The following is a 25,605-nucleotide window of genomic DNA, read 5'->3' as shown; positions in this document are numbered from 1 at the left end:
TGAGTCTGTGGATCCCAGGGAGTAAAATCTGACAGCATGGCTATGACTATTGTTTCCTCAAACACTGTTTGGAAACAAGTTTAGAGGTAGCTTTGTGTGTGTGGTTGTATAATGAAACCATATCTAAAATCTCTATAATTTGCCTCAAATTTTGATTTAGTTCTAAGCAGTAGGAGGCAAAAAAAAAGCACATATGGCACATAAAAAGTGTATGTTAATTTTTTTGTGGTGAGTAACAGATCAGAAAATATACTGGGCTTTTGTCGGTGATTGCAGCTCTAGGAAGGGTCTTGGGTCAAATCCCGTACAGCAAAAACAGATACATATTTCCAGTGCTTTAATTAATTCCTAATGTTGATGCAGCTTAAGACTGCATAACAGTAGCTAGCTCTTGTATATTGTTTTTCATCATTAGATCTAACAGCATTTTATAACAAGATGCAATGAAGACACATGTTGATTTCTGTCCTCATATGGATACACTTATTAAATATAATATTTCTGGAAATTTCTTTCTCCAACACCATTAGTGATGGTATGCATTTTTATTGTACTGAAGTTGTATGCATATCTGGAATGTATTGTTACAGACATTATTGCAAGTTTTATGAATCTGGAAAGTAAATGGACCAACAATGTCTGGAATATAATTAAAGATACAAAACATAGAGCCATACATAATCACAATGCCCCAACACAGTGCTTAAATAAATAGTGTTTTAAAGAGGGAATCATCACTGATGTTTTCGATCACTAGTGAGTGTAAGCATCCCCTGCCCTGTTTTAAGGAACACGGGTAAGTCTTTGAGGAAAGAATTTTGAAAAAGGCATAGAATTGACATGACCTTGTACATGTTTTAACTTTACTAGAGCTTGCTTAAATCTGAGTAAGCACAAGAAAAGAAGTGCTGTTATTGGTTGGGGTTTTTTTGAGGGCACTGCTCTTTTCAATACTTAAATATTCTTGAAATAACGTTTTTAGTAACTGTTAAGTATCCACTAACACTTAAGAGTTACTCTTTAATTCAAGATGAATATATGCATGTCTAATGGAGCATGTTCATCAGGGTTGATCTGAGTGATGGTTATCACTGTCCGTCTTTGGTGCGTGAAGTTACTCAGCTCCAGCTTTGGGCGTCTTAATGACTGTCATTACACACAGACACCTGGAAGTTCTGATCGTACTCCTCTCCCACTGTACAGCTGAATTAGTTTGGGTTGCTTTTCCACTCAGTTATGCCCATCTTAAACCAGTGCAGCGCAGCGGAGAATCAAGACTTTTGAAGGATATTCCACCAGTTTGCAAGTAACTTACATACTAATGGAAAAATGGGGCCTCAATACACGTGATTATTTTGCTAATACGGTCAGAGGATTTGCTTCTGCAGTTTAGAGTATTCCATCAAATGATACCCCATCATGTACTCTCAAAACAGTGGCAATCAACTATTAATAGTAAACAGTAGCTTCTAAAAACTAATACACTTTTTTTTCCGCTCAATGAATCAATGCTTGAGAGATGCCAGAGGCACCTAAAATTATGATCTGATATGTAAAAAATACAGCTTTCTTGGTTAAAATCATTTAGGTGGTCTAATTATCTCAAATTTAGGTTTGAATTTTAATATCCTAGGTTCTGCTCATCTATCAGCCTCTCTCAAGTGTTTCCTATTAACATTCATTTATGTTCTTGTTGGCTTTTGTAAGTGGCCAAGTAAAATAATAGCAGCTTGTTATTTTGATAACCCTGGTATTTTCAAGCAATTACAAATATAAAACAGGAAAATGTAAAGAAGAGAAAGGGATACCTGCGTAGTAGAAACATACAGGTTTTTCAATTAATGATGCAAAATATAGGCTTCCAAGCTACTGCCAAACACACATTCTCTGTATGAGAAAACATGAAGTTACATGGTGTTTGAAATAGGACCTTTCTTATATTAACATACAACAATATATTTTGTTAAAAGTTAACAAAAATAACTTAAATTTTTGAGAAGCCAGCCAAGTCCTTGTTGGGACTGAAACTCCATTTGCTTATGTCTTCCATAAAGTAAGGTTACTGAAAAGAAGGTTCCTTTCTTAAGTACCTTTTGTCCGTGAATCCCTGAAACAGTGGTTGAAAATCACTGGCTTAAAAATCTGTCCTCAGAGATTGGTGAATTTTTACGAGATGGGGTTACAACAGCATCTCAGAGCAAATGACAAAGATGAGAGTTTCTGAACATTCTTGCCATTCTTGAACATTTACTTCTGAACATTGTGACTTCAAGTCATACTCTTAGTTAATTTTAACATTTTGGCTTTATTCTTTATATTAATCTTAAAAAATAAAATGAGGCACTGATACATTATGGCTTGCTTGTGCCCAAGTACCCTGTGCTTTGGTTTTCATGGGCTTGACATAATGAGCCAAGGGAAAGAATTATTTCCTTGAGAATGAAACGGTTTATCCTCTGTGTTAAAGGACAAACTAATATATAAAGGGTACATTTTCAATCAAGGAGAAGCTTATGTGGATCTCTTGAGATTTTCATAAAGATGAAGTCTTTGGATAAAAACCCAATATACCAAATTCAAACCGAAAACATTTCTCCTGCTCCCCTTTCTATAGACTGCTGAAAGAATGATTTTTCTAACGGTATGTTTTAATGACCAACTACTATTTTTGAATGCAATATTAAAATAAATAAGATAGTGTAGTAGCGAGAAACACGTTTCCAAGTCATATACCCATTGTGCAATGAAACCATTCCTCTGAAGATGAAGCAAGATCATTAAAAGTAGGATGTTATTTTATAGACAATTTAGATTTTGATGCTTTTCCAAGAGTTCCTTTACTAGTTTCTCTAAGGAGAAGAGATGCTCATCTGCATCTTCTGGAACAAGATTTCTGATAGAATTAGCAAGTTCAAACAGGTATTCTGTGTTTCTTCCGCTAGGACCAACTGCATTAAAAATCTGTTCAGCAATTTCTTCTAGAGGTGCTGGACCAAGGTAGTTAGGGTTGTCACAAGTTCCAATGTATAACAGTACATCAAACGGTTTTACTGATGAGTCTTTTGGATAGAAAATGACAGTTGTAGTCCTGTAGCCTCCTTTCTCTCTGAAGTCCAGATATGACTTTACTTCACATTCTTGTCCAGCTGGCAATCTGTAAGCAACACCCCATACGCATCCCTGTTGAAGGACATCAGAAAAGAAAATCCAAGCAGTATTCATAAAGACACTCACAAATTAATGTATTTCTACTGCATTTAAGCAAAACTCTCTTAAAAAAAATTCTTCAATTTTCAGTCTTTTTATAGCTGTTTCCTGCACAGCTTGTAGAAGGAGTCCCAAATTAAATGGGTTGTTTTATTTAGGACATCTTCAGTCAAAATGGTAATTATGCAGACTGATCATCCACTTTGTTGCTAATGCTGAGGCTTTTCTTACAAAACAATTTCTTGTTGCAATTAAGTCTGAAGTAGTAAATAGCCCTGGCATGGGCTACTAAGGAGCTGGCAAAAAGGGTTCTCATGATATCAGATGATGCTGGGGTGGTGGCCTTAATTCATGAGCACTGAATTTTGTAGTCAGACTATATGATGGTCAGAGGCACTTTATTTAAAAAATCAGGAGTCATTTTCTATTGCATCCCTCATAGATGGTTACAGCATTTGATGTGCTGTGGCCAGGAGAAGCACAGATGAGAACAAAAATGGGTTCCTTGCTTTCCCTCAGCCATCTGGGATGTGGGTTCACTCCAGCTGTCTGCAGGAAATGCGTTAGTTTTTAAAACAGCCTCTTCTGCCCATGTTACTCTCTTGAGTTAAATCTGCCATTCAGATTCACTTTGGTGTTGATAGGAAAATATATACGGGTGTGGTGGAGACAGGGATTTAAAGCAGACACTTGAAGTGTTACTGTTAGTTAATTAATTTAGTTTTCAGTATAGAGGATTCCTGTTTCAGATTATAATCCAGAAATCTGACAAGGAGCATGATGTTCTTTTTCTGTGTGGTTTCCTCTTAACTGGCAAAGAAATTCAGATGGAGCAAGTAAAACTAAACTAGATGTTTCCAAGCTGCACTGTGCGTATGACTAGTGAAAAAGGACAGACAGGCTAGCACAGAGCTGAGAGCTGGCGCTGCCAGTGAAGTACCACCGCAGTATTTGGTGTCTGCGTGCAGGGGAGTAACTGCTGTAGTCTGCTAAAGTACCTTCAAAATAAGACCTTTTTAAACTGCAGAATCAGTAACTGAAATTAAAGCAAACGACTTGTCATATCATTTGACGCTTATGTGTAAAGGGGGACTACCTGGCCACACAAGACTCTGGAGAAAAGGGAAAATATCCCAACCAAACAAAACTGGTTTGCTGGGGGGGGAAGTTTCTATGGTAACAAGTTTGCTTAACAAAACAAACTGAGTGACAACAAACATAAGCATTCTTTGTCTATATAGGTGTCTGTGTAACATAATGGTACCCAGCAGAGTACACTAATGTGGAAAAAAAAGCTGTACTAGAAAAGTACAGAAAATCACAATGAGAGACAGTGCATTGCATTTTGCTGGTTTTGCTAACTGCAAAAAAACAGTTGGAAGGTTTTGATTACTGCTAAACTTACCTCTCTTTGTGGCTGCTATTTCAGGGAAATAGATCGGTAAGACAGCAGTATCATAACTGCCTAGATAAGCAATTGTAAATAAAAACTAACTACCACCAAAATACCTATCCTCTGTATCTTATGGCCTGTGGCCTTGCTCTCCCTCTGCTTCCATGCCATCCTTCCTTCCCTCTGGCCTCTGGAGGCACTAGCACCTGCAGGGATTCCCTCTCCTGGAGCAGTGTGAAGCCCAACCATCACAGCTGTCCCCAGTAAGGTGCCAGAACAGAGCCTGCTGCTGGACGTGGGGGACCCAGAGGGTCAGCAGGGAGTGGGAAAACGATCCCATCCGAGGTGTATCCTGCAACAGCTGCCCCTGGGCTTCCCCAGCTGTTGAGCAGGATACACCTTGGATGTAAGTAGCCTTTGCCCTAGCTGGTGAGCAGTCCAACTGAGAGCTTTCTACTGGGTAAGATCCCTAAAAAAAAAAAAAAAAAAAAAAGCAGGTTGTTCTAAGATAGCTTCTTTACTATCAAACATAATTAGAAATGGGTAAAATGTAAATCTAAGTACTTTTATAAGCAGAAAAATCTTGATTTTCCTACAGCTTACCTGACTGTAAGCCTAGGCCTTTTTTCATGTCCCCTCCCTCCCTCCCCGGTCCGGGCACTACCCCAGCAAACACTTCCCTTGCGCTGTCTAAGTGAGACTTGGGGAAAAGGTCGAAAGATAAGCAAGAATGGTAGACTGGGACCAATGACTGTTTTCTCTAAATGGGAGCTAATTTCACAATATTACATAGAAACCCAAAGCACAGTTGCGGCAGTTAATTCCTTGAGCATTTTATCTGTAGCAAAAAGTAACACAAGGGTATCTCCTTTTTTTATCACTGCAATGTAATCTTGATTTGCTTCGTTTTTTATTTTGGGAGGGCAAGAGGACAACATCTGGGGTGTACTATTGGCGTATTGTCAGCACTATACATATGCTGAAAGTAGAATTCTGCATCTTATAACTGGATAGGTGAAGTGACTATTTTGGAAAAATACTGTAAAATATACCTTTGGTAATAACAGACCCAAACTACTTGCAGTTTCTTGGTTTAGATTGATTGTTTCAAATAAATCAATCAAGAGTCATTGATGTAACTCCAAGAAATTGTAAGAGAACTTATTGCACTAAAGATAACTCAGTTATTTGCTTGCAGAGAAGCAAAAATTAATGGAGGCTTACTACACAGTCTAGGAATGCAATAGGACATTCTGTACACTACAGAGACAGAACAGGAGTACTATACCTCAGTGTCTTCAACCAGAGTCACAACTCTTCCAGGCTAAAATTAAAGAAAAAAAAAAAAAAGTTCAGTTACAGACTTTTACCCTAAATCAGAAGCAAAACAAAACAAAAAATTAAAAGTAATGAAAGGGTCAGAGAACTAATCCAGGACAATCTCAATAAGGTCTATTTCTTCGAGGTCCAGTATAAATATTTTCTGAGAATAGCTTTTGATCTGTAGTAGATGAAGGAAATGTTAAATTCTGAGTGGAAAGTCTCTGCAACATAGAAGTTAAATTAGGGGCAGTCATAAATGAGGAGGTTTTGAATGTCCTTTCTTTATATGTGCTGTCCAGACTCACTTCTATTCCTGTTTAAAATGGTGACAGTAATTCATTACTGTAAAGCTGTCCTCGAGGAGCACACCTTCCTCAGTCATGTTGCTTCTCCACCGTATTATGCTATTTTTTTTTAATCTCCAGGGTGACAATGAGGTGAACCTTCCCACTTGTATTCAAAAAGTTTACATGCAGGCATGGAAAATAATTTAACACAGAAATCTAGCTTGAATAGAACTAAGCAAGATAGTAGCACTTCTGGCTTGGTTTGCACCAACTGGTTTTTAGAAAATGTTAACTACACGCTATGACACATGGCAACTCCTAGGTTTAAAAGCTCCTGGCTAATTAGATGTTTTTGAAAACACAGCAAAGAAATCTGCTAGTAATGCTTAGTTAGCACCATGTTATTCAGAATTGAAAAAAGAAGTTTATTGTGCAAAGGACTATTTTTCCTTCTTTTTCCCCTCCCAGCTTATTCTTCCTTTCTGGGCAGAGGGAGGATACCTTGGTAATGGCTTATTTTCCAATTAGTTACTTCTTGCAGGAAGAATAAGAAACCGGTTTGTAAATACTGAAAAGAAAATTGTTGAAATTTGTTGTATAACCTGCAGAATAAAATTTTAGAATACAAAACCATATAGAAAACTACATCTGTAGTTTAAAATTGCTAATTTTTTCATCAAATTAGTATACAAGTGTCTTTGGTTACAGGCAAGGGAAAGCAGAGACACTAGCATTCATTCAATTCTAGTGTAGGACAGCAAATCATTCTCTGAAATTCATGATCTGAACTTATACTTGGATGCATGCCTTTCATTTAGTCTTAGCTAACTTTCAGTCTTGGCCTGCTACACCTTGGTCTTTTTATGACTCATCACTGCCAGTTTCATTGACAGATCTGTGCTTTTCTCTTGGGTACGTCTGTATGTGTGTGTGTCTCTCACACAGCAGCAGTGCAGGGTTTTCCCTACACCGAGGCATTGGCAAGCCACACGCATTCTTTTGGTAACAAGCCAACTATGAAATCTAGTTTTTGCAGAGCACTTCAGAGATACCATCAAGTGTAGATATTATTTATTCAGTGTTAGAACTTTTATAATCTTAAAGGCTGTTTATAAGCTCTGAGGTACCGCGTTTTTTCATTTTTATGTGAGTTCTTGCCCAGCATCAGCCATATGTTCCCAATCGGGTAGATAAAATAAGCCAACAGAACTACACGAATGCTAATTGATTATAATGCGAGTACTTCAAGGAAACAGGTCTGTCACTACGATTAATCAAGGTAACTTAGGTGTTCCTTTTGGGAAAATAAAATGCAACTCTTCATCCAGTCTACTCAAAACCAGTCTCAATCAGTGAATTAAATGGGCCCGTTTTGCTGGCATTCAGTTTATAATCAACACATTCTGCTAGTAATAGTACTGAAGGGTTCACCTTGAGTTAGGCTAAATCTGTCTTTGACTGTTTATCTACTGAGTGTATCTTAACAAATATATTCCGGACAATAACAGTGAACTTGGGCAAAGTTTCCTCTCCTTTAATAGAGGGGAAACTTCTGATGATCAAATGTTTTCTCTAATATTTTAACAAACTGGGAATACACACGGTCAAAACTGCCATGCTAAGATAAAGACCAATGGTCAGTCAGCTAAGCATGCTGTCTTTTTTAAACTCTTCCTAAGCACCTGGTACTATTAAAGAAATACACACACAGAGGCACCTATAGAAGAGCTCTTGGTGTGTATATATGTGTGTGGGTATCCTCACTCCATTCCATGATACACTTTCCTACCTCTGACAGACCATTAAAACCTATGCCTGAGTCTCTCTTAGTCACCTGTACAGCCCTTTTCTACTGATTTGTCCAGATAGTTTTAGTTCTTTTATGTAGTCTCTGCCAAATTTCATTGCAGTGAGTTCCACAATTTAAATACATAATTAATTATTTTTTGGGGGGGGGGTTTGGGTTTTTTTGAGCCTTGCTTTCTGGTAATTTTTAGTATTCCTAGTTCTGATATTCCTAGTTTGTTTCTGTTTATACAGAAGCCATTCCACATCTCTGATCAGGACAACTGCTCCTCTCTAGACACTCTTTATTTACACAGTCTCGCTCTGCCATAATTATTGTGAGATGGAGTGTCTGGTATTCCACCACAATAGTAGTCATGATATAGGTGTGCTGCTGGCTCATGTGCTAGTCACCTCCCCAACCAATTACTCATTTCCTAACCATTCAATTTACTATTTTTATTCTCCTAAAGACAGCTTTTATCATAAAACTATCCATAACGACACTAAGTTAGACTCTGAGGTATGACAGGTAATACAGAACCTTTTGCTGTTATGCATGCTAATAGTTACTCCCGCAATGTCATGAACAGTAAATTTTGTCTTCCCTTTTCTTGTTCCGCCTCTGTGACGTGACTGGTGTGTAGTTAGGCCAGCAGCGATGCTTTTACATAAGTTAATATGACACTGGAATGACTCTACTGTTTATCTTTGAATGTATTACAGAAGCGTGTGTGTATACATATACATGCATACATATATACACGGCTTAGTTTTCCATATGGCTGTTGGTTTTTTCCACCACCATTAATACTTCTCTGACTTGTTTACTCAATACTGGTCACAAAGATTTTGTAAATTATGGATTAGAGAGATTCTGTGGTGGAAACAACTTTATTAACCAGGAATGCCTGTATCTGAAGCCTATACATTAATTAAAAGTGAAGTACTGAAGAGAACTTAATCTTCAGATTGGTCGTGTGATGAAAGAGCGATCTGTTTGCCTAGGGAAGGACAGGATATTTATTGTATTGGTTTGCAGAGTCCTTGTCTTGCGTGGAACCACTTAAACACTGTTAAGGAACCACAGGTATTACCTCTGCTAGTTAAGTAAAGAAAATAACGCATCTATAAATGACCGGCTATATAATATAAACCAAAGCCATTTTTGTCATGCCCAGGGAGTACTGGCAAGGGAAAACTTGAATGATCTTCTAAATCAGATGTCTTCAAGGGAGTTGTGTCAGTTCTGTGCGGCCTACTGCCAGGAAGGCTCAGAAATGCAGCCTTGCATTGGATCATGCTGGAGCAGCAGTGCGGTCTGTGGCCACGTGGGACTTTTCGAAGGCATCTGTAGTGCTAAGGGCCATCACCCCTCCAAACCAGAAGTGAAGCCATTGCAGAAAATTAAACACACATTGTTTCAGCTCGTAGCATTGTATTTCACTTCACGCCCTCAACTGTACAGTACACTAGAGCTCCCAAACGTGCTCCTGTCTTAGAGTGCACTTGATGGGGGATTCTTCCAGGGTTTACCATCCTGGGCTCCTTAAAAAGAGGAAAATAGCATTAGCATGGTGCAGAGTCTGCACTATAGTCTATGACATTCTCCTGGCACGGGGGCTTTGTCTAATAAAGTTCCCCAGGACAGTCCTGAGGTCTAGCTGATGTGTGCTATGAAATAGAGGGGTAAACTGTAGTAAGTTTTCTGCTGTTAGATTGCTTTCAGTGGCACCATAAACTGCTCAGCTACTAAAATTACTAAATATTTACTGATAGAGGAATCAATTTTTGCATCTGGATATGAAAATAAGATGGAATACAAGGAACTATGACCCTAGAAATAATTTTAGCTTGATTACCTCTTAATTTTTTTCAAAAAAGGGAGGTGTAAGCTTACTAATAAGTAGGAATCCAATAACTTCAAATGGTTTCCTTAAAAGCACAAGTTTATTTGAACAAAGTGTAGCCTTTCTACTTCCTTTTCCTGTGGCTCGTTATGGTGTAACAGGAGCCCATCTATCTGTCCTTGCCCCTGTAGCCCCCTCGCTGGCAGCTATCCAATGGAAAATCAGGGAACCACAGAGATGGGAAGGCACCTCTGGAAATCCTCTAGTCCAACCTCCTTTTTTCACCATTTCACCTCTAACAAACTAAAAGCCCTTTATTATCTTAAAATGATTTCACCTTAAGCTGACCCAGTAATTCTATGCATGCAGAAACTCAAGAGTTTTCTGTCTGGACACTGTTTGGACAGTGGCAGCAGACAGCTGGAGCTAGATTAATCATGTCATCAAGTTTCCCTGGGTTTTTTTTCTAAGCACATCCAAGGGTGAAGAACAAAGTCTCTGGCAGAGCCAGAACTGGGATTCCCCAAATGTCAGGCCTGTCGGTGTCCTGTGCAGTCAAGTGAGTGCCGGCGCCGGATCAAGGAGAGCGGCTAAAGCGAGCAGTCCGAAGCTGGGAGAGAGGCGGATTGTAAGGAGAGGAAGCCAAACTTCACTGTTTTGGTAGTGGGAAGCTATTACTTTGGTTCAAACCATATTGTGGTAATAATGGCTTCAACCTGTGAATGCATTTACTCTTCTGTGCTGTTATGTGCAAAACCAAACCCCCGGACTTTAGTGTTTGAGAAGGTTTATGTCCATCATGTGGGTCTGCAGTGCTGATGCTGTTTTTTCTGAAGCTTGCACTAAGAAATTTGAACTCACCATTTATGAAAACATTTTTGTTACTTATTCAGGTCTTTCTAAGCCAGTAGCACCTTTTTTCAGGGAACACTTATTGCCTGGTAAAATTCAAGCTGCTTTAATGTACTATTTGGAATTATCCTCTGAAAATCTTATTTTTAAATACAGCTAATATATAAGTTGCTGTACATTTTTCAAGAAAAGCTTATTCCGATTTTTGCATTCTTAATCTGTTGTAACAGAACTTTTCCCGATTGAACATCCTGAAAACTATAAAATATGGCCCTGTAATTAAACAACATGCTATAGCTAGTTAATCATCTTATTACAGTATGAGTTGAGCAGTTCAAAGTACGAGTACAAGTTTTGCACTAAAAGCTTTCAGCCATTGTACGTGAAAGTGCTCTGTATGGTTTTGTTGCGCTGACTGTGGAATGTTGGAGCAATGAGTATTTTCAGGAGAGGTTTTTTTAATTTGTTAGCTCCTATTTTATTGCTGTTCTTTAAAATGTGTTAGTACTGAAGGACCAGTTTCATTTGTAGCTTGCCCACAAGAGATGTAGTTAATCTCTGATGTCAAGGATTGTAAAGATTTTATAGTGGAGAGCATTTGGCCTGGTGAAGTGGGAGGTCATAGCTGTGTTTTCTCAGCATTGAAGGAGCCTTTTTGCCTTGCAAGTAGGAGCGACAACTCATGGACTGCCAGAACACAAACAGGCATTAACTTGTTGACGCTGAGAAAAGTGTATTTTTTTAATGCTAAGTGTTTTATATAAAACAGAAAATAAAATGCATTAACTGGTCTATGTAACTAATGACCTGTGCCCTCAGTCTGTCCAAACAAGCATCTAAATAGAAACAGAACAAAGCATGGGCTTGGGGGGGTGGGGGTGGTGGTGGTGTTTTAAGGCTCTGTATGCCTGGAGCTGACAGTTCCAGATATGATCTTGACTGGGGCAGAAATACAAACATCTAAGCTTCCTGGGACCAAGTATACACTAGTGGGTAGTAACCTGGCGTGGCCATTTGCAAGATTTCAGTTGCTCTGAGTATTCCCCTGAATTTCAGCTAGATATTCAGAAGATAATGCAATGAGGTCACCAAGGATACTTGCAAAAAGGAAAAAAAAAATGGCTGGTGCGGGTTTTATTCTCTTCTGAAGCCCCAAGATGAGGATTTTCTCTGTTGACTGATTAGGGGTTTTTTATTTTTATTTTTTTTAAAGCCTGGTTTCCTAAGCAGAGGGGGCTGATGGAATCACACTTTTATGCCCCACCCTAGTAGCTTTTGCACATAGCTTTTAATTCATCCGAATCCAAAAGAAGAACAGAAATTTCCCAGTGCTCATCCAAACAGAGTCTTTGAAAGGGATGACTGGTAGATGAGAAATTAGTGTCCTCCTGAGAAAGCAGAGGATAGCTGTCTGGTCAGCAGACCTAACGAGCCAGCCGCAGGGCATGTGGCATCTCTCCAGCCAGGTGAGACAGCGGCTGAGAGTGGGGCAGGTTTGGAGACAGGCATTGTGCATATGACAGCATGTAAGCCAGGTGACAAAGTGAGGCTTTCAACTCGATCTCAAAAGCGACCTAGCAAAGCAGTTCGGGGCTGGAGTTCAGAACCGGGACAGCTGCATGTGCACAGTGCTGCTCCAGCCTGAAAAACACACCTGCTGAGCCCAGTCCGCTTGCACGTAATTTGTTTCTTTGCAGTAAACAGGTTTTTGGGGTTTTTTTGTTTGTTTGTTAAATTAAATACTAAATGCCCAACTCGTGCTAGTACCTGAAGCTTAGTGATTTGTGTGGCAGGAAACTGAATGCAAGGGGTTTTGTATTATCTTTAAGTACTGTGCAAGTTGTTTCATGGTGTTTGAGGTTCTAACTGGTGCTATTTAGAACTAGATGAAAATGTCTTCTATGCTACATGTAGGATGCTGTGGTTTATTTTAAAAAGAATCCTTATGCCTTTTCTTTAAAGCTGTATTGCAGTTTTAGAGTGGAGGTACCAGGGTGCAGGTCAGACCACTGCTTTAGGGAGTGTCAGGAAAACATACTTTCATGATACAAACAGCATTGAAAGCAGGTAAGAGCGCTGTGTGCAAGTGTCAGTTTCTATACAGTTATGATCAGTTTGCATTTCTGATGACTAAATCGTGAGCAGCATCTGCAGCTGTAAATAACAGTCCTGCCACATCAAAGTCATTCATCTAACTTGCTGGGTGCTTCTGTAACCTATTGTTTCTTTAACAGTTGTTGAGCTATTCAGAATTATCTAAGGGTGATAGCCCTTCTATGGGGAGGGTGGCACAGGCTTTCAAAGCTGTGTAAGTAAGACTCTACTGTTCTTGTGTGGCTTAAAAATACATATGTTTGCATGGAATTGGGAATGCTTACTTCTGGAATTTTAGTTTCTTGGTGGCTCTTTTATTTTTTTTTTTTTTTTCCTTTTCCAAACAGTAAATATTTCCTCCTCCATGAGTTTTTATTTGAAAGTAAAAAAGCTGAAAAGCCGTTGAGGTAGTTACTCAGATTAACGCTTCTGGCCTTTACTTATTAACTAGTCTTTCTCTTCAAAGCCTGACACCCATGCTGAGGTCTTTTCCCTTGTTATATAATGTCTAGAATAACTAACTTGGTTATTTGTGAGCTATTAAAATGGACTGATGGTTATTTTTGTTACCATTCTTCTCCTCTTTGAAGTTTATTATATTGTTTGTTGGGTTTTTGTTTTGTTTTGTTTTTTTAACTGATAGTACAGAAGAAAATGAATTCTTGAACTTTAGGAAATGCTAAAGTAGAAATAAATTAGAAGCCAAAGTTGGAAATACTTAACCTGAGTACTTAGCACAAGACGACTGGAATAACTGCCATCAGAAAGCATCAATCGCTCTAAGTTCAGGCTTCCTACGCGCTTTTAAGCTTAAAAAAGAAAAGCAGCAGCGGCCGCAAGGGCTGCGGGAGCGCGGCCGAGGTGCCCCGCGGTCGGGGCGCTCCGGGGGAGGCCGGCTGACCGCCGCGGGGCCGGCGCAGCCTGCGAGCCGCCGGGCAGCCTCCGTGCCGGCCCGCCGCCGGCGTTCCCTGCCGAGTCCCCGCGCCAGGGAGCGCCCTGGGCGCCCTGACGGTGCCCGGGCTCGCAGGACGGGCCGGTTCGCCTCGGCCCCGGGGCAGGGCCTCGGCCCGCTCCCCGCCGCGGAGCCCTGAGGGGCCGGGCCCTGCCGGCTCCCTCGCCAGCTCCGCGCCCCGCCTCACCTTGCCCGGCACGCCGCGGTGGTCGGTGCTGCCCTGCCAGAAGCGACGGCTGTAACCGCGGATGCGCCCCACCATCTTCTCCTCGTAGGGGAAATCCACCTTCCAGATGAGGGAGCCGTAGCCGAACACCCACATGGCTGACAGCCCGCCCGGCGGCTTGGCCCAGGCCTGCGCACTGCCGGCGGGGCGGCCCCGCGGAGAGCGGGGCACGGCGGGTCCTGCCCCGGAGGTGCCGCCGGGCCCGGGGCTCTCTGGAGCGGGGCGGGGCAGGAGGTTTCTGGCGGTGTTTTGGCAGGGCGGCGTCGTGACCGTGGTTCTGCGAGGTGTCCATGTGAGCCCAGAGCTCTGCCTTCGCACTTGTGTCAGTTGGCCCGGGAAAAAGAGATCCCCAGCCCTCTGTAACTGCTTCCCAGGGAGCCGCTGGGTCGCAGCAGAGGAGCTGTTAACCCCTCAAAACCCCCCAAACAAACACACTCCCTCCCCCCCTCCCAAACCACCACCCAAACCGAACAAAAACCTCTGCAAAACAAACAAAAAACCCCCTTGTATACGTATTTTGTCCTAACAGGCATCTCTTCTTTTCTCGTCTCCTTCCCTTTCTTCCTTCTGCAGAGTTTGCCATATGCAAGGATGGATTTCACGGAAGCCTATTCCGATCGATGCTCCGCCGTGGGGCTTGCAGCCAGAGAAGGAAATGTTAAAATGCTGAGGAAACTAGTTAAGCAGGGCTACAGCATCGATGTTCCCGATAACAGGGGGTGGGTGCCGATCCATGAAGCAGCAGCTCGCAATTCGAGTGAATGTCTGAGGCTGCTAGTTCGTGCAGGTAAGTATGATGTGAAATAGTGTGATTTTCTGCTAAATTACTCTGTCATGGAAAACACAAATTAAATAGATTTCGCTTCCTATTCTTCCTTGTTTTGTAAATTTCTGTGTGGTAGATACTGACTAGCCATGGTAGAGAGAAATTGACATGTTGTAGTCTGTGAAGACACTTGATTTTACTTTACCTCCTCTGTCCAAGGCGAGTCTGTGTGGGGCTGGCAATATCTGACCCTGCTGTTTGAACAAGTTGATAACAGCACATTCGTGGATACTCTATAGGCCACATGTCTCAAATAACTCTGTTGTTTTAAAAGAATAACTATGCTTGTAATTCATTACTAAATATACTTTTTTATTCCCCATTGTTCTAATTTGTAGCTCCATCTGATGACTACATAAACTCAAAGACATTTGAAGGGATGTGTGCGCTGCACCTTTCGGCACGCCATGGGTCTTTGGAAAGTGTTCGTGTTCTTCTAGAAGCTGGGGCTGACCCCAATGAAGTTACCACTGAAGCAACCACCCCATTGTTCCTAGGTGACATGAGCTTTCTTGAAATCTCAGAACAACTGATGAGTGGGGAAAAGCTTATTCACTGAGTTTAAACTCACCAGACTTCATTCACTGCCTACCATGTTTCATGTTTTTGTAGCCTAAATGCTAGGCTTTAGACTCAGAGGTGGCGTAAGTCTAGAAACTACCTTTATTTATGGATAAACTTGCTTCAGACTGTGTTTTAAAATAAAATTGTAAAACCAAATTGGTTTTCTGCATCACCTTTTCTTTCTTTCTAGCACAGAAAAGGTCTAGGAGGTATTACATTTAGGTTTACATCTATGCGAGGGTGTTTCAAGTATTGTTTTTATTTTTTTAATTCCTTCCAGCTTCACATGTGAAAAGACCTCTTCTTCTTTTTGCAATTCATAGGTTAGCAATAATTATTATTATTTTTCTATGATTTATGTCTGACATAATTAAATGCTTAAAATTTCTGCTATAGTGAATCTTCAGAGTCTAAATCATCTTATTAAATATGCTTATAGTTTTACTTGCCTCCGTACCCAGGCAGACATCATGGCTGCCACATCACCTCTGTTTACAAGTCTATTCACATCTTATTTTTAAGTAACTAAATCAAGTCTTTTAAGCAAAGAAGCTGTTAGAGGTAGCACTCATGGGGAAATCATCATTAAAAGCACACTGGATAATGATAATTGGCACTATGTGTAAGTGCTTACATAGACAGGGCCAAGAATGGTCCAGGGATTGTGTATCCGAGAGGTTTTTAAAAAGGAATGAATTATGGTCAGTTTAGTCCAGGCTGTATAATGGAGTTATGGCACAACTCTGTGTCGGACAGTGAGTACAAGCCAGAGGCACTCCTTTGGCGAGCTTCTGCGCTAGTACCTAAAAAATTATTCTATTGGTAGCAAAAATTTGCAGGTCGTTTATCACCATCTCAAACTTTTACGGTTACACAGGAAATGTGCCTTGGTAGAATTGTCATTGTCAAAAACCTGAGGATAAATCAGGATGCGAAAGGAGGCTTTGTCAATGAATGCATTAGCAAAAATTAAATGTACACATTATAAATTATACAAGTTTATGAAGTTATACAAATTTAAAACAGTTTTAGACTTCTTTTTAAAAAAGTTTAAGTTTGGGGGAATTTGTTGTGAGAGCTACTGGGCTTCACAAGTTCAGGAGGCCGTTGCAACTGTTATGCAGCTAGGCACCTGCTGCAGAATTGTGTACGTGTTCCACAGTAAAGAGGGAGGGAACTTGCTTTTGTTATCTATGTTAGCACAATGTAGGTGGAGTTTTAACAAGTCTTAACTAAAGACTTTGTGGCTAAATTTCCATTCTCCAACACTGTTTTGGTGGTGTGAATGTAAAAGGCAAGTAAGCATATATAAGGCAGGTTTAAAATTATTATTGTGTCAGGAGGTTAGTGGTGAGACTATTTGAGTTTTTCAATGAGTTCTTTAAATACATTTAATGCATGGTTTTTGTTTTTTTTTTTTTAACTGTTCTGTTTGAAGCTGTTGAAAATGAACATGCAGACATTGTAAAGTTTCTGCTCCAGCACGGAGCAAACGTTGAAGGACCTCATTCTTGGTCTGGATGGAATTCTTTGCACCAAGCTTCTTTTCAGGTAACCTGTAAGTGTATCATGTAAGTTCTGTGTAACTGGTGTATTCTGAGTGGTAATTTAGCTGTTTCTTTGCCTTTTTATTGGGTAGTTTTTCCTAAACTACCCTAGCAGTCCTAAGGTTGTCGAAATGCTGAAGGGCTTTTGCAGTGCACTGGAGAGTGTTATCTGAAAATATGTGATGATGTTGGGAAGCAATAATTATTTAAGTATGATAAGTATTGCATGTGTTGTATTTGGGAAGTGAATTTCTTACAGGATCTTCTGAGAAAGAGTTCTGTTTAGTATCTCATCATCAGTGAGATATATGACCTATTTCCAGAACAGAAATATGTTAGCTTAATAGTTCTAATAAACTAATTTAATTTCCATTTCTATGTATGGAATAAATGAACAAATGTAAAAATTAAATTTAACTTGTCTAATTTTTTCTGCCATTAATGTTTTGGTACATCTTTAGACTGTTGAATATGTTGCAGGTTTTTTTACTTCTGTTTGGAATGTGTGGAAAAAATAGATTATGTCAATTCCCTGCTTTTTTGAGGGTTAAGAATGAAAATATTTATTTCAGGGATGCACTGAGATAATGAAAGTACTCCTGGAGAAAGGGGCAAGCAAGGAATGCAAGGATGACTTTGGAATTACACCTTTGTTTGTGGCTGCTCAGTATGGAAAGCTGGAGAGTTTAAGACTGCTTGTATCCCGTGGTAATAGTGATCATTTGTTTATCTTTGTTGTTTTTAAACTTGCATCAGCCCATCACCACATACAGTTTTAGTTCTACTTTTGCACTTCGTAACTTCAAATTTTAGTGGTTTTAGTGTAATTATAGTTGCAGATGCGTATGCAAAACCATCTTAATTGCTTAAATCTTGTTTCAGTAATTTCCTGTAATTTTTAGCAAGTGATGGTAGGAAATAATAAATCAATACTATGAAAAGATTAAGTATCATCAGGGTCTTCCAGAAGCCCTCAATAGCACTACATTAGTGGTCTGATTTTGATGGCACGCTCTTGTATAGGATATTGTTTGGACTAACTAGGGATACCTCTCTCTGGCCATAAAGTGGCAGCAACAGTTTCATTCACATAATCAACAAGTTTTATATGTCTAAGTGCACATGTCCTTACAACCCAGATTAATTACTGTAACTATTAAGCCTGTGGTCTGACCAGAGAAATCGTACTAACTGATCTACCAAATGGGGAGAATCTTAAAAAATAATTGCATTCAGAAGGCTGCCTAGCCCATTGCCTCTCCTCCAGCATGTTTATCTATGTTGTGCTGATCTTTGACAGAGTTAATGTTGAAGCACTGATGGTTCAAAAAGTTAACAACAAGATAGTAAATGTTTCCTTATTGCTGTGGAAAACCTGTCGTGCTGTGAAGTCACGATGTGAAAACCAGTTACTGGTTAACATTAATTTGTTGTTTATTTTGCGTCTGGCAGTGTTGATGCAAGGTATTGGCTTTTTTTTTTTTTGTCAGGTGCAGATGTAAACTGTCAAGCCAAGGACAGAGCCACTCCCCTGCTGATTGCTGCACAGGAGGGCCACACTGAATGTGTGGAACTGCTGTTATCAAAAGGGGCAGATCCAAATCTCTACTGCAACGAGGATAACTGGCAGTTACCCATTCACGCAGCGGCTGAAATGGGCCATGAAAAGTAGGTGATTAAAAAGACATTCACACAGAAGCTTCTGGTAATAAGGATCGAAAAAGAGGAAGTTGAGCTCTGTGAGGAGTAAAAATGAGTTCTCAAGCTGATTTGTAGTTTAGAATTTCTAATTCTTTCCGTATTTTAAATGTCTGTTAGTAGTCCCAGTAAAGCGAACAACCACTTTGAATTTGGCATCTAGTCTGGATCTGATCCATATCCTAAAGAGTTGTTTTTCCACAGTGCTGAATCAGACATCAAATCACTCAATAGCAATATTAGTTTTACATTTTAAAATATAAATAACAATAGCATATGCTTTATACATGACTTGAACAGCTCTTAATCAGAATTATAGTCCTGACCATTAAGTAGCAGAAGTAATCATATGCAAGTAATGAATTAGCTGAACCAGCCAGAAAATCAAAGCCACAAAACAGTTCCTTTAATCCGTCCAGAAATGCGTTTGTAGCTTTGCCCATTCCCAATAATTTCAGAAAGCCAAGACTGGAAGGAAGTCCCAGAGTAGCACGCTGTTACAGAGTAACATCTCTCAGGAACCCCATGAGTTGCACTTAAAATCAAATATATTAATGATGATACTAATGGCAAAATTATTAGTAGATGCTTGATCTTAACCCTTAGCAGAAAAAAAAAAATCATCAGCTGAGCTGTCATTAAACTTTGTGCTTCAAAATAGTGCCTCTTCTCAAACTGATGAGGAGGGTGGACTGTAGTAGATACTGAGGAGGCTGATTTTTGTTCATTTTCTCAGAAACAGAAGATGGATTAGCAAAGTTGTCAGAACTAGAAATGTCTTTAAATCAAATGCTGCCTGCCTAGCTTTTGCAACAATATGTAACTGGTGACCTCTGAACAGCACCAGTAAGTTCCAGTAGCAAAGGGATCGGTGTTTGTCACTAATCTTTGTTAGCTGGAAAGGATGTAGAGGTGCGAGCTATGAAACAATGATTTTTCTGTTTCAGTATCTCAGTGAGTGTTGTTGAAGAGAAGTAAATAGTCATTTTATTTGCAACTTACATTTTCAGTTTGCTTCCAGAGTTCATAGAGGTCCGGATTTAATGCGCAGTGGTACTCTTTTGCTGCAAAAAGGACTGTTGGGTAATAGGAAATACCTGTCCCTGATTTGCATTAAAATATTTACCGCCAGCTTAAATCCATGCCAGAGCACAATGTTTGTTATGGGGCTATGTATGAAATGATAAAGGTTGTTCTTCTATGCAAACTCATAGTGAAAAAACAGGTAGGGTTTTCTTCTTAAGTTGTAATGACCATGTGAGAAGTGACTATACATTTAAAATTAATTACTGCATAAGGTCACAAAATAAATAGTGTTTTTAAATGTTTGCAGGATATTAGAGTTGCTAATACCACTTACTGATCGGATTTGCGACAAAGGTAAAGGCAAAGTGAGCCCTGTGTATTCAGCAGTATATGGTGGTAATAAAGAATGTTTGGAAATGTTACTTAAAGAAGGCTACAGTCCAGATGCTCAAGAGTGCCTTAACTTTGACTGCAGATCCCCCATGTGTATGGTCTTCCAAAAAGAGTAAGTATACCTCTTATATTTTGAAACTATTCATAACGATCTTGGCCTTTACTGAACTTTTTTTAAATGTACCTTTAAATGCCCTCCTTCCTCAATTCTTGAGCTGACAGAGTTAAACTGCAAGTATCTGAGTGGTGCGTGGGCTTTGGATTGTGTGCACGAGCTGAAGAAACTCACTGAAATCTCTGAGGGGAAGCTCAGCTCTTTGAAGAAGAGTCTTGTAGAACATAATTGCAGATTTCATGCTTTCAGAAGGCCTTACCCACACATCTCTGTCTTCTGGGAACATGACTTGATACTGTAATTCGTTCAAAAGGACTCTCAAGTAGCCAGATTCTTTCCAATGGATGAGTTATTGGAAAAGAGTGTTTTCCTTTTCTGTATGCCAGTCCCGTGCATAAGACAAGCAGAATTAATTGCCTCAACACTATAGCTGTAAGGAGGACTGGGAAACTGACTGATACAATCTTTTAGATCATGACCTGTTTCTTTTTATGCCTGTTGAGTGATGGGCACCCCGGTATTCAACAGGAAATAAAACGATGCTTACTTCATAATGCAAAGGCTATGATTTTGGAGGAAAAACAACGTATAAAAGCCTTACTCTTAAGTGTGTATTATATATGGTACATCAATGAGGTGCTCTTCATGTCCTTAGTGTTGATTTTTTTTTTTTTTTTTTTTTTTCCCTTTAGTACTGAAGTTTCTTCTTCCTTTTTCTGTGTGAAATTAATTCATGGAGGAATGGGCTGTTGCTGTAAAAGATCTAGATATTGCTGTCCCCAAGCTTGCCTTGTGTCCCCCCCAAACTAATTCAATGTGTAAAATAACACTCAAGGGACTGAATACTGGCACAGCTCAAATCAAGATAGAGAATCAAACCTCACAGTCACCTCTTGGTGGTTCTGAGCTTTGTATAGATCTGTAATGGCATTATGCTTTACGCTTTAGTTGAGGCTTGAGAGCAATTACTTGGTAACTGCTTTACACCATAGAACAACAGAGAAATTTCGTGTGGTAGAGAATGCATTTGAAAACTTTTTTCTTCAGCTGGTTGCTGTCTATCATTTAATATTTTGCCAAAATTCTTGTTGTTTCACCCTTTGTAGACATTCCTCCTTGGGAGTATTGATGCAAAGTAATGTTATGTGGCTAGCATGTTGCATTAAGGAAAGTATCTTCAGTAGAGGCTTTTGAATCTTCTTAAAACTTGGATTCTAACCGAATACTTCATGTACAGGGATGAAAATTTATTGTTTACATGCTGCCACTTAATGAGGTTTTGGTAGTAGTGAATTCAGTTCATTAAAAAGCAGTTTATCCAGCAGATGCAAAAACATAGCTTTTGGGGCTGGCTTACATTTGGGAATCATTATTTCGGTGTCTCATTCTTGCCTCTTGTCTCCCACATGGGACCTGCTCTGATTTCTTTTATTAAATAATTTAGGGAGGGATGCAGAGCAGGTGACTACTGAAATGTTCTGTAAATGAGGCAGGTAACATACACCACTGCTTCTACGAAGTAATGTGCAATCTACTTACAAACTAAAAAGCAACACACTAATTATCAGTCATAATCTCTTTCATTATCACGTTACCATATTACAGTTGATAATGATAAAATGATTTTAGTGAAAACATTTTAAAATGTGGACAATAGTTCAGTGGGTTGAGGAGCTTCCTGCAAATACAGCTGGATGTAAATTAAACCCTTGCCGAGTTTGAACGTTAGACTGGTCCCTGAGTCCTGGGGTGCAGTCATTTGATATTTTCACAAACTTGTCTGTCTGTTGTATGTGATGTATTTTTAAGGTGAGACCTTAAAAATACATCAGTGGGCATGGTGCTTTCTGCTTATAGCAAGCATGTGGCGGATCAGCAATGTGATACCCCTGGGTTACAGATACCAGTGATTGGGAGTTTCTGTTTGTAATCAAAAGGCTTGCTTTGAAGGGCTGGAATTTGGTTGGAACCATAGGTTTTCCAGGACAAAATGAACAAATCAGTTCAATGTAGGGACTGGGGTCTCCTGAACTAGTTCTGCATTTTAAACTGATGCTTTCCAGAAAGAACTGCAGTCAGAATGGCATGCTGGGGTTTTCTGTGGTTTGGGGGGAGTTTTGGTAGAAGAAATTTGCTTTCTCAGCAGTAAGTGAAATGATAGATGCTTTCTGGGGAAAAACTAACAGGATGTCCTGTTCCTTGTGTGCTGTTCATAGGTTTTTTAATTTCGTTGACATTTTCCTGAAATACGGGATCACCTTACTTGGGATTAATTTGGGATACTGCCTATTCCATGAAAAGTTTCCTTTGTTTCAACGCTTCCTGAAGCTGGGCTGTTCACTGCCTTCTGGGGACCAGTTATTGGAGTTCATAAGTTACACAATTAAAGTGCATGAAGAGTACAAGGAATGGCTGCCTTATCTGCTCTTGGCTGGTTTTAATCCAGTGAATTTAATGAGCAGATTGTGGTAAGCAGATAATGTTGTCTTGTTTACTTAAATATTGTATGGTAATCTGCAAAGCTGTTGCCAGTGTGATTTAACGTGTGCTTTCAGAGGATAGTACTTGATAATCAGTTGCCACAATCGGGAATTGTGAGGGTTATGAAAAGCCTGAAATACATCATCCATGGGTAATGGCTGGATTCAATAAAACAATTTATTTTAGGAAGAAAGACAGAATGGAGACTGCTTTAGCCCTACCCTGGAGAAAGGCATCATTTTGCAATTTTTGTATCAAACATCTCTTAGCCCCCAAATTTATTTGGAAATTGCGTGTATATGAGAATTTCAAATACTGAGAAAGGTCAAGAGGGATGGGAAACAATGGTGAAGTGAACTTGGGCCAAGGCTAGGAGGAGAGGAAACGGATGCAGTTAAGAGATTTTGTTAAACAAAATAGTGTGGCAAAAATTCCAGTCTGATTTGTTTGGTTTTTCTTTTTTTTTAAAAAAAAGTTCTTCCGCATACAAATAACTGCTTGGTGATGTTTTATATTTCAAATTATTAAGTATTTATATTTTCTTCTGTTTGTTTATTGCCTATGAAGATGCTTAAGACTTCACCACTGTATGTCTCAGCTGTTATCAACATAATGTGAGATGTATAAACTCATCACATATGTTACTTACCTGTATGAAAGGAGTCGGATTTTGAGGTTCACTTAAATATTGATTAGTACTTCAGATACTGTTAAGATATCATGGTTAAGATATCATTGGTAGTTTTAAATGCATTCACTTATGACTTAGGGAGATTCTGTTATTCATTAGCATCCATGGCTTTGTGAACAGTAATTAGAGGAACATGTATGAAGCACGGTATATCTGTGCTTCTGTAGATCATATTTATAGAAGACTTAAGTGATTGCAAAAGTAAACACACTACAAGATTGCAATTCAGTGAGTAAACAATTCTCACTGTCCATGTATAACATATGTGATGCTTTTTTATACTTTGTTATGTAATCCACAAATACTTTTGTACCAATTACTACTTTGCTTCAATATCCACATTTTAAAATAATGCTCATTCCATTATAATCTACAAAACTCATGTTCTTGTAAGTTTAACTTTAATACTAACTATTCTGTCCTGGAAGATAACAGGAGGCCAGTAGACAGCAAATTAACATTTATGCATATGGTTCATTAACTGCCTCTGGCTCCTTGTGCAAAACGACTGTATAATCAATCATAACTCGGTCAATCTAGAGCACTGACAATTTTAATTACTAGTGGGAAAAGTAAAATCACCATTCTCTTAAAGAAAGCTAGGCAATCAGGTCTCTCTCCAGTATGGTTTTTGGTGAGTGTATGAAAGTTCAGTCAAATATGAAATAATAAAACCCAGAAAGGTCATAAATAATTTTGACATAAATCTCTTGTCAAAAGCGAGTGTATTAAAAATTTTTAGTCTGGTATTTTTGTGTATTTAGAACATTTAGATTTCCATTCAGATGAAAAGTCAGGATTGTACACATCTATATGAGGAGCTGTTCTGTGAAATTGGATGGCTCTTCAGCACGTGTAATACTACACCGGTTGGTTTACCTGCTGTTATTTAAACCTCCTTCTACACTTTATTCAATTAAGCTATTGTTAAAAGTTCTTCACACATGCTAAAAAATTTTAAATGTATATCATCCTGATTTCTGAACACATATAAATGCAATTTCTGGTAGAAGGAGAGTTTGAAACACTTGCAAATTTTGTGGACTTTTTTGGGTTTTTTTAATAAATAAGTAGACGAACATATATAGCTTTTTTTCCCCAAGTGTAGTGGTAATGCTTACAATGCTCTGGTGTCTTGACACCTTACTAAAATTTAGGTGGAAATGGGATAAGAAACTAGTGCAGAGGAGAATGCTGCCTATTAGTGAGGCATTTAAATTTCAGAGCAGATATTTTTCTCTTACAGTCTACCTTACTTTTTAAAAGAAATGGAGGAAGATAAAATTACATTAGTAAAGGCTTGTGCTGTCAAAGTTACTTTGGATTTCTGTTTAATGGTTTTCTGTTTATGGGATTAGGATGTAGGTTGTTAAGGATTTGTTAGAAAATAGTAAAGCTTTCTATGCTTTGTTCCCATTATTATATTTATGCTATTGTGTAAAATGATATTTTATGGGAGTTTTTGTTATGCAGGATTTTCTCTGTCAGCGAGAATGCCCTTAATTTCATCCTGGAGTTCACGAACTGGAAGAGACTTCCTCCAGATGTAGAGCAAGATCTTTCAGACTACAAAGAGAAGTTCGCTTGGGCTCCCAAGAGCCATTTTGGTAAGCAATATAATGGGGAAAAAAAAGTCTCTGTGCATGTCAGCTTCCAGGCTGTAAGTGGGAAACAGCTCTGTGTGCTAATGCATGATGGCAAAGAAGGTTCAATAGTCAGTAGGCATTGCTTGTCTGGAAACTGGGGAGCAGAAATAGCAGTTACCCTAACCAAACAAGCAAGCAAAACATACTTGAATGAATTTTACTCATTACATTGTTCAGTTCAGAGTTAGGATGTTTAAAGTAGGTATCCTCAGTTTAGGCTATCTTGTCCTCTTCAAATTAATGCATGTGCTATAAAATATGGATAGTGACTGTACATTAGTACTGTGTTTTCCAGAAATGATTTGTTCAGCCTCTTGGAAGATTTAAGGGAAGATGATCAATATTACTTGGTTACATTTTTTAGACAATATCCCACTGATTTTATTTTTTGTACTTTGAGTCATATTGCCAATGAAGTGCCTATCCTGTTCTGTAAGCACTTGACAGTAATCAAAATACAAACCATATAAAACATATATTGAATACCTACAAATCTGTTCTTTGTTGCTCCTGTAATCAAAATGCGGCCAGCCAAAAAGATTCAATAATTGGTTGTCCAGGAAAACACTCGTGCTCACTGCGTTCATCCTTCAGAAAAGCAGCTTTAACATACAGGTCATGCTCTGTGACCTATGCATTATTTACTGAA

At 39.1% G+C, this 25,605-nt stretch overlaps 2 protein-coding genes across 2 annotated transcripts in view; one reads left to right on the top strand and one right to left on the bottom strand.

Moving 5' to 3' along the window:
• Positions 1-25,605, top strand: part of ASB3 (ankyrin repeat and SOCS box containing 3) — a 31,004-nt gene that overhangs the window by 3,828 nt on the left and 1,571 nt on the right. The window contains 8 exon segments of the mRNA XM_086482271.1: positions 14,543-14,756; positions 15,134-15,292; positions 16,798-16,910; positions 17,479-17,614; positions 18,397-18,574; positions 19,938-20,135; positions 22,355-22,606; positions 24,784-24,917. Of these exon segments, the coding sequence (XP_086338397.1) occupies positions 14,561-14,756; positions 15,134-15,292; positions 16,798-16,910; positions 17,479-17,614; positions 18,397-18,574; positions 19,938-20,135; positions 22,355-22,606; positions 24,784-24,917 (1,366 nt within the window). The 5' untranslated portion in view covers positions 14,543-14,560.
• On the bottom strand, positions 531-14,073 carry CHAC2 (ChaC glutathione specific gamma-glutamylcyclotransferase 2). The gene is made up of 3 exons (XM_086482272.1): positions 13,931-14,073; positions 5,889-5,924; positions 531-3,180 (listed from the first exon to the last, which is right to left on the bottom strand). The coding sequence occupies exons 1-3, from the start codon at positions 14,063-14,065 to the stop codon at positions 2,797-2,799; spliced, it is 555 nt and encodes a 184-aa protein (XP_086338398.1). The 5' UTR covers positions 14,066-14,073; the 3' UTR covers positions 531-2,796.

This window comes from Leptosomus discolor, chromosome 2, assembly GCF_034619465.1.
Source record: "Leptosomus discolor isolate bLepDis1 chromosome 2, bLepDis1.hap2, whole genome shotgun sequence".
NCBI lineage: Eukaryota > Metazoa > Chordata > Aves > Leptosomiformes > Leptosomidae > Leptosomus > Leptosomus discolor.
This window is presented reverse-complemented; position numbering and strand designations above follow the sequence as displayed.

What these genes read in the sequence shown, in the direction of transcription:
- CHAC2 (XM_086482272.1), bottom strand. Translation starts at nt 14,065, where the DNA reads ATGTGGGTGTTCGGCTACGGCTCCCTCATCTGGAAGGTGGATTTCCCC. An exon ending in ACCGCGGCGTGCCGGGCAAG is followed by an intron (nt 5,925 to 13,930) that starts GTGAGGCGGGGC and finishes CTTTAATTTTAG; the next exon opens with CCTGGAAGAGTTGTGACTCT. An exon ending in CTCTGGTTGAAGACACTGAG is followed by an intron (nt 3,181 to 5,888) that starts GTATAGTACTCC and finishes GTCCTTCAACAG; the next exon opens with GGATGCGTATGGGGTGTTGC.